Genomic DNA, 16,543 nt, shown 5'->3' with positions numbered 1-16,543 from the left:
GTGGCAAACCTTCAAAAATCAACAACTTTTAATTAGTTTAATAGTTGAATATAACTATCATACAATAAACCTAAACATAACAACTAATAAAACGTACCTAGGATTATTAGGCAGCTATAGGAGGGGTGGTCGTGGGTGCTCTGCCGCAGTGGAAGCTTCTTGGCGCGGCGGCCCCTGTGGCGTGACAGGCTCTGGTGTCTTAGACGGACGTCGCGAACCACGCGACGTAACCGGAGAGGGAGTGACCTCCTCCCTAATAAATTCACTCCTCAAGAAATGGTCCTCCAAGTCCGGAGTAAGTTGAGAATAAGTTAGGGGTTGAAGTTGATATCTAGAAGATGTAGGTTGAGGATGAGAACGAGTTTGAGGTTGCGGTTGAGGTTGAGGCTGAGGTTGTTCATGTGTAGGACGAATAGGGTATGTGATGTCGTGGTCATTGTATGACTCATAAGGAAGCCCAGTTCTTGGGTTAATGGCTTGTGCTAAACTGTTTCTTATTCAAGGCATGGCATACAAAAATAAAATTAATTATGTTAACAACTATTAATTTTAATATTACTACCAACTAATAATGATTGATTCATAAAAAAAATAAACAACCCTCAAAACCACCCCAACAGTCCCCCAACAACCACCCAAAAGCCCCCAACATTCCAGTTTTTTCTTTGTTTTTCTCTCGTATATTTTTGATTTTCATCGCTAGCTCTAAATATATGAAATTAAGTGTTTATAAAAATTACTTTTATGAAAACACAAATATCAATACAAATTGGTTAATGATAGGAGTATTTCTCATGATTTATAATGGCTTTCACTACATCAATAGTTAAAATAGTGTAAGATAGAAAATGGAATATGTACTATGCAATTATAACAATTTCCTTAAAACACAATTTTTGTAAAAAATTTAACATAAAAAATGTAGAATATTGAAGGAATGAGAAAAGTGAATAAACTATTTTCTTAAAAAATTCATCTTCCTCCTTCTCATCTCAAATATGACTTCTTCCTTAAAAAAAAAATACTTACATTAGACACTTGGAAACATAAAAATAAGGCTCCTTTGTATGCCGGGCCTCGGCGGTGGTACTTCTAGTCTACTTCCAGAGCCGGTCTTGTTATGAGACAAATCGATCATTTTAAATCTAGAGCTTAAGTAATTAGTTGGTTAAGTATATTGAATTTCAATTTACTTTTGAATTATTATAATCATTTTTCAATATTTTAAGTTTTACTGACTATAATAGATAAACAACATTTAATAATCATATGTTAACCTAAATTGCGTAGTTGGAAGATTGAATAATTAGATTTAATAGAGTGAAAATTATAGTAATTAGGGTTAGACACTTAGACTTGCAATAAAGAAAGTCTACAAAAGATTCCAAGAGTAGGGCATAGGCAGTAGACAAAGAGTTAAAAGGCTATTTTGTTTAGGATTTTTATTTTAGGTTAAACAATAAACACTGTTCCTTTGCATAAATCCCTACGTATTTGCCGGTAAATAATCCTCCCTTGTGACTTTATCCTATCTTTTTATGCTTTGGCAGATTCCATAATATGTAAATTAAAATTATACTCTCTTTTAAAAAATAATATTTATCATTATTAAACTCCACTAACTTTATACCAAATAGATAATACGATTATAATAATCACCTAAAAATCATTATTCATCTAAACCATTTATATATACTTTCTTTCTCACCAAATTTGTCTTACTTCCCTAAACTTCATCCAAACAAAGTTGCCCCTTTCTTTTCTTCACAATGATATTCAATCCTTCATTAATTCTTTTCCACATATTTTTCTAAATTTTTTTATAAAATATTATGTTTATTCATTTTCCTTAATTACCCCTTAAATTATCTTTGGAGCAAAATTAATAGGACAATAAGAGTATTATATTTACAAAATTTTAAAAGTGTTGTTTAAAATTATTATGTCAGTAATATAAATGATTTGAAACTCACGTGTTTCTCAATTATCCTCTTGAAGTTTTGATATATTTTCTCCATTTTGAAATACTTGTTACATAGTGATTTTTTACACTATTCATTGTGCAAGTTATTTTATATATTACGACTAATGTGTGTGTAAAAAAATGTAGTTAAGTAAGATCTAGTTTGAATAGTCTAATCGCATATTTTCATAATATTAACTTATTATAATTTTTTAATATGTATAGTTCAATATATAAATGATCTAAATAACATATTAAATTATGTAAAAAGTCAAATATAACCCTTGGAACTGGGAAATTACGTAATCTGAGGTAGAAACTAGAGAAGTTTTATTATTTTTAGTTGTATTGATAGCAATGTAATGGCATATCATATGTATACAGTAAAATAAAACATTGCAAAGGAATGAATAAATCCATACTAAATCTATACTAGAAAATAATAAGGTGACAAATAACTAAATACAAAAGCATAATTTACGGCATATCTTTAGTGGGGATCTAGAATTTGAGGGATGGGTTACACAACTTAATTAAATATATTTTCAGCATGTTTAATTAAATATATTTTCAGCATGTTTAAAGTAAATTCTAACTACACGTACATTAAATAGCATAAGATAAAATGTACATGAAATATATGTATATATATAAGTTTATAGTTTTATCATAAATTAAGAATGAGTTGATATAATTTAATTGTGTTTCAATAATAACAATTTGATTGTGCTTTATAATGCTTATACCCTCGCATATATGCCACTAACTTTATATTAACATTTTTATATTCTTTATGACCCCACATGTTTTCGTACTTACTTCCTTTTAATATTTTTTTAATATTTTAAATTCTTACTTTTTTTCAATCAAATTTATTATTCAATAAGATAATATAATAAGATAATTTACTATCTAATGTTCTATTTTTCTTTTAACAGTGGGGGAATCAAAGGGGTAACAAAAATGGTACTAATTATTAGGAGTATACAAAAAGTGAAAGATTTTGTCAAACTTATCGGTTTAAGTACGACAAAAAATAAATAGTGCACGCGTCAGGATGTCATTGGTTATCAAGCCTCCTTCTTCTTGCGTGAGTTTTCTTTTCCTTCGCTTCTGAATCTCTCAACCGCAACAACTAGGGTCCAACACCAAGGAGACAGGAACCAAATCTTGATCTTAATAAATAGATATTCTTCAAATCCTTCAAAAATTTTCGATTTTTTCTATTTTAGGTTGATCTTTTCAAATTTTCTCCTCTTCATTTTAGGGTTCGTCCGAGTTTTCATTTATCACATCACATCATATTGTTCATTGTTGAAAAAGAATAAACCCTTTTTGAAAATCAATTCGACTTCAACAATTTTTATCGTTGATTCATTCTTATGGTTTGATTACTTCTGGGGATTAAACATTGATGCAGCGGAATTACTTTTATCTGCAATCAAACCTGTCTAATCTTTACCTTTTTAATAATTCTTTTACTTTGGAATTGATGGTAATCAGTTGACATCGTAAAATTTGTTAATTTTGGTTTGGTATAGAATTATGAGTGATGACAATCAATTTCTGATTGGTTTTTAATGAGCATCTTATAAAATAAGGAAGAAATAAGAAAATTTAATGTTCTTGATTCAGTAGGCCAGGGAACATAGATTTGGAATTGAATTTAGGATTGGCTTTGATTTCATGAAGTTGATTTAGAAATTTTTAAGCTTTAGCTTATAGATTTTTAGCTCAGCTCTTATGATTTGATTTTGTTGCTTCTACTGGCTGATAATTGCATCTGATAAGTCAATGAGTTCAACTGTTTCGACATCTCAAGGGTTTGTTCCATCGTCAAGGTTTGGTGCCTATCAATTCTCAAACTCTGGAACTTCTGGTCCTTTTGATAAGGTGGAGCCTCCTAACAATGATGGTGATGATACAGAATTGTTGAGTGTATCCTGGAATCAGGATTATACATGTTTTGCTGCAGGTACTAGTTCTGGTTTCCGTATATATAATTGTGATCCATTTAAGGAAACATTCAGACGAGATCTTAAAAATGGAGGTTTTGGCATTGTCGAGATGCTTTTCCGTTGTAATATCTTGGCACTGGTTGGTGGTGGCATGGATTCTCAATACTCTTCAAATAAGGTTATGATTTGGGATGATCATCAGAGTCGATGCATTGGTGAGTTTTCTTTTAGGTCGGAGGTTCGTGCTGTGAAGTTGAGAAGGGATCACATTGTTGTTGTGTTGGAGCACAAGGTTTACGTTTATAACTTCTTGGATTTGAAACTACTTCATCAGTTTGAAACAATAGCTAATCCTAGGGGGCTGTGTTGTCTCTCACACCATGTAAATACATTTGTCCTGGCTTGCCCAGGTCGTCGCAGAGGGCAAGTTAGGGTTGAACATTTTGGACTCCATGTTACAAAGATAATAAATGCCCATGAATCTCGCCTGGCATGCTTTGCTTTAACATTAGATGGATTGGTTCTTGCAACAGCTAGTACGAAGGGAACACTCATAAGAGTTTTTAATACAATGGATGGTACTTGCTTGCAGGAGGTATTATACTCAATCTTATATAAATAACATCAATTGATATCTGCAGATTATTAATTTAGCGTCTGTATTTTTTTTCTATTATTCAATGTATCTTATCTAAAATTATCTTAGACCAAAATACCTTAACCTTTTTGAACTTGCTGTATTTATGAATAAAAACGTTTATATCCTATTGGAACTTCTAGTCTTTTACCAATTAACCATGATTGGAACTTATTCTTTCTTGAAATAAATGGATATAAGTAAAAAAGAAACTATTGGTTGGATGAGGGTCTTTTAAATTAAAAGTGTCTTTATTGCAATGCTCATCGGAGAATGATGAAAAGATACAAGCTTTGAGCATTTTCTCTAAAGAATAGTTTATGTGAACTTGTGTTGCTTGTGAGTTTCTTATAGTTGTTTGGCGTGAGGGCTTCTTGATTTTACCTTGGTTTGTGTATCCAACTCTAATCTTTTGAGATAAAGGCTTTTAGCATTGTTGTGATGTAGTTGACCCATATTTTGGGATTAACACTTTGGCATTGTTAAATTATCATATAGGTGAATTGGTTGATGTTTAGGGACAAGAGATAATATCTGGTATGGATTATATATGTAGATTGTAGATCATTAGTTTAGGGTATACTTCCTTTGCATAGGCAAAAGGCTGAACTTTGAACATAATAAGTATAAAAGATTGAATTGCTCTTGAGGTTCTTCAGTCAAGTAGAGGCCAATTCAACTAAAGTTGTGCTGAGAGCTTAAGATGATTTAGTTGAGGTTGAATTTGTTTTTGTTTGGGATTTGATAAGGTACATTATGAATAAATTACGGCGAATTCATTTCACGAGTATAACTACTGAACATGATATCTTCCCATCCCTTGGGAATAAAAAGAGTTGCCATATTTGTTTTTTCCAGTTCATGTAGACTAAAGACAGGCAGAGTTTATTCCATTCATAAATTTTCTTCCGCTGTTCTTACATATTACTTCTGCCTATGATAGCTCTTAATATCTTTTAGCATTTCTTTTATAGGTTCGTAGAGGGACAGAAAAGGCTGATATATATGATATTTCATTCTCTCAAAATGTTCAATGGTTGGCTGTTTCGAGTGATAGGGGCACTATTCATATATTTAGTCTGAGAGTTCGAGTAGCGGGAGAAGATGAATCAGCTCGACTTTTTTCTACACCAGGATTGGTGCATCAGAATTCTTCATCTTCTCTTGACCCTCTGATTTCTCATACGGCTGGTGCTAATCCTAGTTTATCACTTCCGTTTGTAAAAGGTAAGGACAACTTATTCAGTTATTCTTGATTTCTTATAGTAATGTGGAACATATGCCATTAACATGACATAAATTTAAAGTCAATGCTTTAAATAAGCCATGTATTGTCATATAAAATCTATTATGAACGGAAGCATATTATGTGTACCTACTGTTGCAAAAAGATCTTAGACTAAGAAAAGCAGTTTAATTTGAATAAATTAACTGACAGTAGATAGCAAGAATAGTTTGGAGAGAAAGTGTTGTAATTGTGAGAGAATAGGGGTATTCATATGATCGAAAGAGAAAATGTAAATAACTAGTAACATCCAAAATGAAACTGGAAAATGGAACAATTTCCCGTCAATTTAAGCAAGCTGGTCATCCTAAAATGTTTAGCAGGATGATTTGTCAAAAGATAGATTGTTGTATGTATTCCACTTTGAATGAATTGGATTTCAATCTGTACCAAACTAGTAATGACAAACAAGACGGGTTTATATGATGGAAAGAGAAGATGTTGTAAATAATAAGTGAGGCCCAAAGTGCAAATGGTAAGCAACCTAGACATTTTAAAAGGTTTAATTGGAAATTCTTTTTATGGGATAGATTGTTGTATTTATTCCACTTTAAATGAACTTGACCTCAATCTGAATTTGTTGGTGTACATTTATAAAACTTTTAGTACCAAACGAGTAATCAAAAGAAACAAAGTATCTGCTTGTTTTCAAGAGGGAATTAATAATTTGGGAGAATTAAACTAAATTGCTTTCAGATTTTGCTTATTTGCTTCAAATTGTCTATTTTTTAAAGCTCATAAGGAGTGTAATGAATCAATTAGCTAATTCGCTTTTCCATTTGCTGTTATAAGAATAGTTAGCTTGAGATGATTTGCTTTCAATTAGTTCTTTTAGGTTTTAAACTTGCTTTGTACTTGCACTTTAGAAAAGACTTTTGGTCTGTTATTCTCATTACTATGAACATCTGTGACATGTAGTTAGTTATTCTCATTACTACAAGTTTTATATCCCAAGCCTGTTTCATTTGGTAGGAGTGCTTCCCAAATATTTTAGTTCAGAGTGGTCATTTGCTCGGTTTCACTTGCCGGAGAATACTCGATGCATTGTTGCATTTGGATCCCACAATACTGTCATTGTGGTAGGCTTGGATGGAAGGTATGTTTACGTTGAACTATTGCTCTTTATATGTTGGTCTATGGACTAAATTTGTTGTCTTCACGTAAAGCTACAACACGAATGCCTAGAAAACTCATGAATTGAAAATTAAAATGAATACTGAAAAACACGAGGGAACCTAAAGTGTTTATTTATTACTATTAGTGTCGGTTATAAAGGTTATATTTCCGTTCTTCTCTTGCATCTGTTCCAACTCATCCATTAAATCGACACTGCTATATGGATCAGAATGTTAGGCTTTTAGAAAGGATTATAGTCGAAAGATAGGAGTAATGAAGATGCAAATGATTTTATGGATGAGTGGCATACCTTGATACTATGTTTGGATAGCAAATTAGGAGAGAAAAGAAAGGAAGGAAGGGAAGAGGAAGGAAAGGGAGGGAAAAGAAAAGGAGGGAATGAGAGGGAAAAGACTCCTGTTGTTTGTATAGGAAGGAAAAGTAAGGAAAAGAAAGGAATTTCATTTTCCTTCCAAATCTTTTCTCTTATGGAGAGATTTGGATGCTTACAAAATGAAGGGGACTTAATCTCTCTAAATCCCTTCCCTCCAAATCCTCTCCCTCCCTTTTTTCTATTCAAACAAGGGGATCTCCATCCCTCCAAATCCTTTCCTTTCTTTTCCCTCTATTTACCTCCATCCAAACAAGGCCTGGGGGATAGAATTCGAAACGAAGATATAAGAAAGGGTTTAGGAATTGCAAATATTGAGGAAAAGATGAAAGAAAATTGTTTAAGATAGTTTGAACATGTGCAAAGATGAGACATTAGAGTATCGATAAGGAAGATTAAAAGTTGGCATTTAGGAGACTTAAAAAAGGGTCGAGAATGAACAAAGATGACTTGGAAGACGTTAGTCGAAAATGATATGAATGATCTAATTTTATAAATTGTGATGGTAGAAATCGAAATGAATAGAGAGGAAGAATCTATATGGATGACCATTGAAATCGATATATTTGTTCTTGTAGCCACCCGCAATCTTTTGGGATTAAGGCTCCAACATTGTTGTTTTTGTCGTTCTTTAAAAGAACACGTCTTTGTTCTTTGCCCTGATTAAACCGACCTTCGTTTTAATGTTGACATGGTTAGCCTCCAATACCCTATAGAAACTATAAGCTTCGAGGCTTCCTCTAATTGTTTTTACTAGTCTTTGTTGAAGTGATTTAGGTTGAATAGAATCTTCTTTATTCTTTTGAGATTAAACATAAGTGAGAAATGCTATGAAATGCTAGCATTTGCTTGAGCGTACAACTATAGGTAGAAATGAAATGGAGTAGATAGATATATGTAGATGATTATTAGATTTGATTTTCATAGTTGTAGCTTTGTGTCATGTAGGGTCGAATAAAGTATAATCATTGTTAGCGAAAATCTCTTACGTTAATTTGTTTTAGTTCATATATCCGGAGTAATTAAGAATTAACATTGTTGTTTGGAATCTACATTGTTATTTATCCCTCTAATTTTTAGCTTTTGAAAGCATTTGAATTCATTTAAGCCTCTAGTTAGCCAATTTTGTTAGTAGTGTTTGGTTGAGAGGTAGGGTTATACATTATGATAGGTTTAGAACCAAATTCTACAAATGAAAGTTATTTTCCCTCATTTGTGAATTCTTTTCTTTTGCAAAGGGAAAATAACCAAAGTAGTTGTATCCACAACTAATCAAATATCTTTGGCTTGGAATCCTCTTATGTTATAATCCTTCATTTCCCCTTTGGCCCCCCTTCTTTTTTTTTTACTTATTAGGGACACTATTTTAAGCTAGAAGACCCTATTGCTTGAGTTGTATTGTAGTTTTCAAGCAATGTTCTTTTTTTTGATGAAGAATTTTTTTTTATTAGTGAAGAAACATAGTCATACATCCATAGGATGAGGAATCCTAAAAACAAATAGAAATAATTGAAATATTGCATTCCACTTCTACATAAATCAATTAGAGAGCAATGATGAAATAATATATGCGCCTTAGCCCAAAGTGATGCTAAAAGAACCTACAAACTCCTATAACACCTCCATCGGTAGGAATTGATCATCAAAAGTTTTCCAGTATTGTTGCTTTTAAGCTAATAACAATTCCAATGGTTAGCTAAAATACTTATCACGTAAATAGCTCAATGTGTTGAACAAATTGCAAAAATAATTATAACAATTTCCTCTATTAAGGAACAAAATAAGAAGGAAAATGGCCCTCAGTGTCAATATCCACAACCATGTAGCTCAGACAAGTAAATATAAAAGGAAGATTCGTGCATCTTATTAGCATGCTCGGGAAAAATTCCAAAATGAAGATGATCTTGATGAAGTTTACTAGAAGATACAAAAATAAAGAGCAACTAATATGCTTGGGAGAGACCCGAATTTCTCTCAAATTCTAAATGAGCTTAATACTCATATTACCACTCAATAATAGAGGTATCTATTAGAGGCCTTCCTTGTGTAACCTTGGTTGTCCAGTCAATTACAACTTTCACCAAAAAGAGGTATCTATTAGAGGCCTTCCGTGTGTAACCTTGGTTGTCCAGTCAATTACAACTTTCACCAAAAAATGTTGTTGTCTAACCTACTTGCTATGAAAATTTGAAATTCCATATCCTACGTCGGGCTCTGTGAGTGATTGAATGATTGAATGAATTCTAACTATCTTTTCTTGAAATTGTGGCCACTGAAACTTCCACCTTGTCCTTAAGGCTGATAATTCCGATAATTCTACTGCACAATAGTGAGTTTCACAACATCTGAAATGAATTGTCGATTTCAAATTTCTTATTCCCCTTGGTAAGTGAGAGTAGCTTGCTTAATTTGCAAGGGTTGAAACAATGAAATATAAAATGTTCATGCTGGAGTAAAAAAGCTAGATATTTGGAGTTTGTTTTTGAAAGATTAGATGATTTTTAAAATTTTTGATTTAGTCGATTTGGGAGCTAAAAGGTTTGGAAATGGGAATGAGCAAAAGGTCATGTGAATGGAGTTTTAGTAAGAAGTGGGTTAGGTGTAGGAGGTTTTGCTTAAGGGATGTCTTGAGTTTATTTTAAAATGGTCAGAGTGGTAAGGTCTGCTAGGTTGGGTTGAATGTAAGTGCTAGGCATTATTACCTACATTCTTTTTAGTGGACTATGGAGAATTAGTTTTTAAGTTTAGGGAAATAAGCAAAAACGTGGCCAAAGCTCATAAAATAGGATTATTTGGAAAAGTGGCTAGTTTGGCTTTAGACTTATGATCTCAGTGCTAGACAACTCGAGTTGTCAAGTTGGTTGGGTGGTATTGAATTTGTGTTTGTCTTATCTATGGGGTTTATTCATAACTTTGTATATCAGTATTTGGCCGCGAGGGTTGTCATGTAGGTTGGGTTTTATTGAGTTTGTGTTTATCTCATCACAATGTTTTGATAATCTTCAAACCAAACCTATTCAATTATTGATCCAAACCTTTCTCCACTCGTTAACCGAATTACATATGAATATTAAACTAAAGACTACAACTGTTTGGATGGTATTAGGTTTGTGTTTGTCTCATCTATGGGGTTTATTTAAGATTTATGATGTCAGTATAGGCCGCTAGGGTTGTTTAGTTGGTTGAGTTCTATTGAGTTTGTGTTTATCTCATCACACTGTTTTGATAATCTTAAACTAAAGCTTATCCAATTATTGATCCAAACCTATCTGCGCTCGTTAAACGAATTATTATTATTATCATCATCATAATCAGTATCACCATCCCTATGAGTCCCGCCCAAGGCAAGGTCTAGGGAGGGTGGAAAAGAAGACAAATCAATACCGTCGCGATTAAAGAAGACCCCTCAACTCGAGTAATAATATGAGGTCCTTGCAAAGGATGATCTTGCAAAAGAAAACAGAAAACAGGAGATAGAAATCACAAAAACTTACGAACACAACACCATCTAGGAAACAAAACTAACAAGACTACAAGCAAACAAAAACGGGTAAGACAAAAAAGAAGCTGCAGGAAAGTTATGAGACTCACATATACGGATTCGGCGTTTCGAACTACTCATTTCCCAAGTCAAGTCCTCCCGGAGGTGCAACTCACCCAAGTTCAGCTTGATTTATTCCTCCCACGCTTTTTTAGGTCTTTCTTGACCTCCTTTACCATTGGTTATGATGCTTTTCACTCTTTTGAATGGTGCATCGCTAGCTTTCCTTGGCGCATGATCAAACCACCTCAATCTAATGCTTTCCTTTGAATTACATATGAATATCAAAATAAAGGCTTAAGTTGTTGAGAGCCAAAAGGAAAACAAATATTTTTTGAAGCGTCAAAATTAATGGTCTCATTACTGCCCATTTAACCATGAATCTTGATAGACATAAAAATCATACAACTAAAATTTGGGAAAGGGTAAAAAGTTTTCTATTTTTAGTTTGTTGTATTTCAAGTAATTGTTATTGGTGAGAACACTACAACCTTTTCTTCACTTGATTTTTTGGTTTAAAAAACAAATATATCACTATTACATTAAATTTACAAACTTCTGGTATCAAGGTTGATAAGCTCAGTCATTTAATGCATGTAAAATATTTGTCTAATCGTGGCATGTTCAATTTGATAGCGCTTAACCCAAATAGATACCTTCTATCGAAGCATCTGTACGTTTCAAAACCAATTAATTAATCGTGTCAAGAGCCCTTGATTTGAACTTGCTCATTCGTGTTAAGTTTGTGTCGAGTTATCATGTCGTGATATCATCTTTTTTCCAATAAGGTTTGTCCTCCTTTTAATGCCAGTTAGAAAAATACCTTGGTAGTTTCTACAAATGGTTTCCTTGGGGTTGGGGAGTAAAGCTCCCACTTTCCCATGAACATTAACTCCACTACCAAAACCCCTCACCATTTTTCCATTAAAACATTATTCATCATTATTTTCACAGGTTTGAGTCCAACTCCAGATTCTTTTCTTGTAGCCATCAGTGTTACCTAATTTGCTAATCTGAACTGAAGATAGCATAATATAAAGCTTTTTGGGATAAATTTGGCTACTTTGGGTGAATTACAAACTTGTGTAATGAATTTTGTTGCAAATTAGGTAACTTTAGCATCCACTATGCTCTTTAAGTCACCATTCACCATTGTAGTTTACCTCCATTAGATCTATGGCCTTTAAAACCCTGTTTGATCACACTTTCTCTATAGTCCACCTTGCTAATATGGCCTCACTTCGTTATAACCTTGCAAGAGTGAATAACCTGTGGCGAAATCTCCTTGAATATTTGCAATGAACCCGCTAATCGCTAATATGAGAAAGATAGAGGTTAGGGCTAAAGAGAATAAAGAGTAAAGTAAATAAGAAATTGCAGATTAAGAATATGCGAATAGGGAAAGAGAAGTTTGAGAGGAAGAATTCATATCATATTCATTTCATAACCTAACCAATTATTACATCATCATATTTATAGCTAACAAGCCTAACAAACTTTTTGCCATTTGCTAAATTGGTTACATAATATTTGTTTTCTAGAAGCTTCATTAAAAGACTTGTAATTTCTACCCCTCTTATATATATACATATATATATATACATATATATATATATATATATATATATATATATATATATACATATATATATATATATATACACATATATATAACATATATATATATATATATATACATATATATATATATATATATATATATACATATACATATATATATATACATATACATATATATATATATATATATTAATTCATCACATTACCAGTCGTCTAAAAGAATCACCTTGTCCTCAATGTGGGTGATAATTTGCATCAATGTAGAGGTAAGGTTGCACAATTTGGTTTGATGACATTGCACTATTAATCGGTTTGACGTAAATAACTCTCATCCCATTCATCAATCTGGAGGCCGAAAACTAGGTGTGATTCCTTTTATTTTTGTTTTTCCTCCTTTTCCTCCACCGTGTTTTTTTCCTCCACCTTCGAGTGGTAGAGAAATGTTTTAGTGAGGTGGTAAAATTTTGGGTTTGAACATTTGGGTCATTTGTGAAATTCAGCTCTTAATGGTTTTGGCCATTAGGTGTTTTTTGTTAGAATTGTTGATGGTATGAGTTTGGTGGTAAGGGATTCTTGGGTGTTTGTTCAAGTGTTTCGACTGGGTTTAATTTGGGTTGTCGACGAGTGTTGAGTTGAGGCGTGTTGGTCGGACGTTGATAAGATTGACTTGGGTATAATCTTGGTTTGATGGGGAATAGGATATTTTTTGGCTTAGGTTGGGAATCGGGGCAAGAGAGGGGTGGGTAGGTGCTGTTACTGGGTTTCGGGATGTACGATTGAACAAGTTTTGGGGTGGGCAGTTCGGGATAGGGTTATTGAACAGGTTATGTGGTTGCTGGTTTGTGTGTGGTCGGTTTTCGTCGGATCGTGAAGAATTCCTGGGTTCATTTGTGAAATTTGGGGTAAAAATTTGCGGAAAGGGTGGGTGTCTGTTTTCATTCATTATTAAGGCCTTCAAGGTTTCTTAAATCTGGGTTTGAGTTTCAGTTATCATGACCGCCAAGGATTCTTGTAGGTAATCCTGCTTCTTGTTCATCCTTTCTTCCAAGGCTGCCATTTTTGTCTGTATTTGAGTGGGTATCAGTTCTTCAATAGCTGGAATCCTGTTCCAAGGATTCGATCCTCTGTTGATTTGTTAGGTTACCCATGTGACTGATATAAGTTGTAATGAATCCACTAATTGCTAATATCAGGAAGATAGAGGTTAAGGCTAAGAGAGAGTAAAGAGTTAAAAGTAAAGAAGAAATTGCAGATTTAGAAGACGAAAATAGGGAAAGAGAAGTTTGAGAAGAATTCATATCATATTTTTTTCATAACCTAACTAATTATTACATCATCACATTTATAGCTAAAAAGCCTAACAAACTTGTTGCCATTTGCTAAATTGGTTACCTAATATTCCTTTTCTAGAAGTTTCATTAAAAGACTATTATTATATAGATATTGATTCATCACACTATCATTGACATAACTATCTGTGAAATATCCACCTCCACCTCCACTAGAGACATCTCCTCTGCCACTGGACCCACTTCTAGTAAGATCTCTATGTACCTCATTATCTCTGACCATTTATCTGTTGTCCACTTGATGGTTGTTACTAGTTAGTTCTTTTTCCCCACCAGAGCAACAGTAATATCATTAAACCCCTTCTTGACGTGTTAGTTTCAATCTCAGTATTCATGTGGCAGAGCTTACTGCCTCCTTGTAGTCTATACCCCTCCAATTCATTTATTGTTGTGATTGATCAAAGGTTTAGTCATTTTTTTCGTTAAAGTGCCAATTTTGATCTCTCTTCCATCAAAACTCAACACATAGATTCAATGATGGCAAACTCGTGGTTCAATTGTAATGAAGATGATGATACTGAAGAAATTATTTAAATACGAAATTAAGGTAATTAGCAAGAATCCTGAATTCCTCCTTGATGAGCATAGAGCTCTATAAGAAATTCGATGAAAAATCTGATGATCCTTCTCTGTCTCTATACTTCCCCCTTGTCGTTGTGCATACCATATATCCTCTTCACGTCTTTTTTGCTCTTCACGTCTTTTTTTTTCTTCTAAAGTAGCCACTACTACGTTACTTTATGGCTAGCATTTGGCAGTTTGCTTTGAAAGAACTTTCATTGCTGATGATTCCTCCAAACATTTACTAGAGCTGCCTTTATTAGGCTGATTCTCCTCTGTGTTCCATAGGACATGGATATCAACTAGAAATCTCATCCGTGGCATTCAGTTTGAAGGTGTCTTTTTTGGTCAGTTGGTCTAATGTGAGGGCTTTGGAGCTCTCTAAGAGAAACATTATTCTTAGATCAAGAAATTCTGTTTGATTACGATAGTTTGTTGTCTTCCACTACATGAATTTCAATGTTCTTGGTTGATTTGTTTCTAGCAGTGTTTCATCTTTCAACTTTAAACCTCCCTTTGGTTTTGGATTCTGACTTTGATTCTGCTCTCTTAGTTGTATCATATCCCTTTTACGTTTAGCTTTTGGCTATAATGCCCTGTATATCTCCGAAGTGGCGCTTTCTTACTTGCTGTGATGCTGCTTGCACTTGACTTACTTGATTACCAGGGAGGCGGTCACTGCCATTTTCTTTGGCTCGGCATTTTTTCGTGAGTGATTGAGGTGTCTAGTTTCTCTATAGTTTGAACAACCTATAATTGTGTTGAACTTTAGTGTACTGTTTAGGCATCAATCCTAAATTTTGATTGCTGGTTGAGGAGTTCAAGCTCTCTATTAGCTATTGTCAAGTGCTCAATTCATTTGTTACTGTTCCTCTTAACATGACTTACATGATTGAGTGCATCATCTGCCCGAGCAACTAGTTGAACACTTGAACTTAGTAAATCTTATCATATACGACTTTCGCTTTCAGTGTCTATCTTCTGGACGATGGCTGCTTTCTGATATTCATAATCATACATATTCTTAGTATTGCCATGCGCCCAAGCATTAGGGGCTTTATGCCTTGGGTAGTTTATGCTGCATATGAAAATCGCATGATTGGTTCTTGCTCTAGTATTTTCGTACATCTAATAAATTCTGTTAGGTTGTGTTTGGAAACAAGTATTTCATTTCAAATTATAGATTTCAATTACAAAATTATAAATGAAGAATTTGAGAATAAGTTATAGAGTAGTTATTTGCAAATTATCAAATTTGACCACTTAAAGCAATGTTGATATTGGCTCAAATCCAAATTTGTAGTTTTTGATTTGTCAAACACTAAATTTGAATCAATTTTAAACTTTCAATTGAAACCATAGTTCCCAAAGACAACATTATAGAATTATGTACAAAATATGTGCTTGCTTTTCCTTTTGCTTTGCAATTGCCCCTCTCCAATTTCTTCCTATCAGTTTTTACAGGTGCCGTTTTGATCCCAACAATGGAGGGGTGATGTCTCAGCAGGAATATGTTCGCTTTCTCAAAACTGGCGGTAATGCAAGGTAGCTTAACTAAAGCAAAGTAGAGGTGGGTTCTCGGCTGCCATTAAATTTCAACTGCTATCTGTAGATAATCCTATAAATGTTATATTCAAAGTTGGAACATGAAGCTGTTTGTTGATGCTGTATATATATGTACGTTCCATGAACTTGAATCACATGTGATTGTTTTACAAGTTTAACTATTATGTAAAGAGATGATGACGGACAGCTGCAAGTTGTAAAATCCTCGTGATGTCTTCATTTTTCTATCCCTCAGATTCAGACTCAAACTCAGATTCAGATTTTTTGTTGTATTAGGCAATAAAAGTAGGTTGAATGAATTTGTTTGGACAATATTGTGGCACTTATTTGACTGGGTTGAGCTCAGTGCTCTGCGATTTCTGGTTATTTGTCCCAAGAGTGAACCTACTCTGCCTCTTTTGAATCTTTGTGCTCAACACTCAACATCGTCTTTGTTGATCTAGACACCGATGTGTTTTATGACCATGGATTTATTTGTATTTCACCATGAATAATCCTGCCGATAAGAACGCAAAAAGATAATTGTAAAGGATCAACAATTTACTCTTGAATTAACAGATCTAAAGCTTTCCATACACTATAGTCAAGTCTCGAC

General features: G+C 33.5%; 1 protein-coding gene across 2 annotated transcripts; it reads left to right on the top strand.

Annotated features, from left to right (window-relative positions):
- Positions 1-2,951: 2,951 nt before the first annotated feature.
- On the top strand, positions 2,952-16,499 carry LOC130818878 (autophagy-related protein 18d-like). 2 transcript variants are annotated; one of them, XM_057685130.1, is made up of 4 exons: positions 2,952-4,516; positions 5,533-5,785; positions 6,816-6,939; positions 15,838-16,499. In XM_057685130.1, exons 1-4 carry the CDS (start codon positions 3,758-3,760, stop codon positions 15,929-15,931), a joined length of 1,230 nt encoding a protein of 409 aa, XP_057541113.1. In that variant the 5' UTR covers positions 2,952-3,757; the 3' UTR covers positions 15,932-16,499. The 2 variants fall into 2 exon arrangements, with proteins under 2 accessions (XP_057541113.1, XP_057541114.1); XM_057685131.1 differs by having other exon boundaries at positions 3,019-4,516; positions 15,847-16,398.
- Positions 16,500-16,543: the final 44 nt, after the last annotated feature.

The sequence above is a fragment of the Amaranthus tricolor genome, chromosome 7 (assembly GCF_026212465.1).
Source record: "Amaranthus tricolor cultivar Red isolate AtriRed21 chromosome 7, ASM2621246v1, whole genome shotgun sequence".
Classification (NCBI taxonomy): domain Eukaryota; kingdom Viridiplantae; phylum Streptophyta; class Magnoliopsida; order Caryophyllales; family Amaranthaceae; genus Amaranthus; species Amaranthus tricolor.
The sequence above is the reverse complement of the archived record's forward strand: the minus strand, read 5'-3'. Positions and strand labels throughout refer to the sequence as shown.

Coding starts and splice junctions, on each gene's coding strand:
- LOC130818878 (XM_057685130.1), top strand. CDS start 3,758: ATGAGTTCAACTGTTTCGACATCTCAAGGGTTTGTTCCATCGTCAAGG. Junction 4,517..5,532: donor ATGGTACTTGCTTGCAGGAG/GTATTATACTCA, acceptor TTTCTTTTATAG/GTTCGTAGAGGGACAGAAAA. Junction 5,786..6,815: donor ATCACTTCCGTTTGTAAAAG/GTAAGGACAACT, acceptor TTCATTTGGTAG/GAGTGCTTCCCAAATATTTT.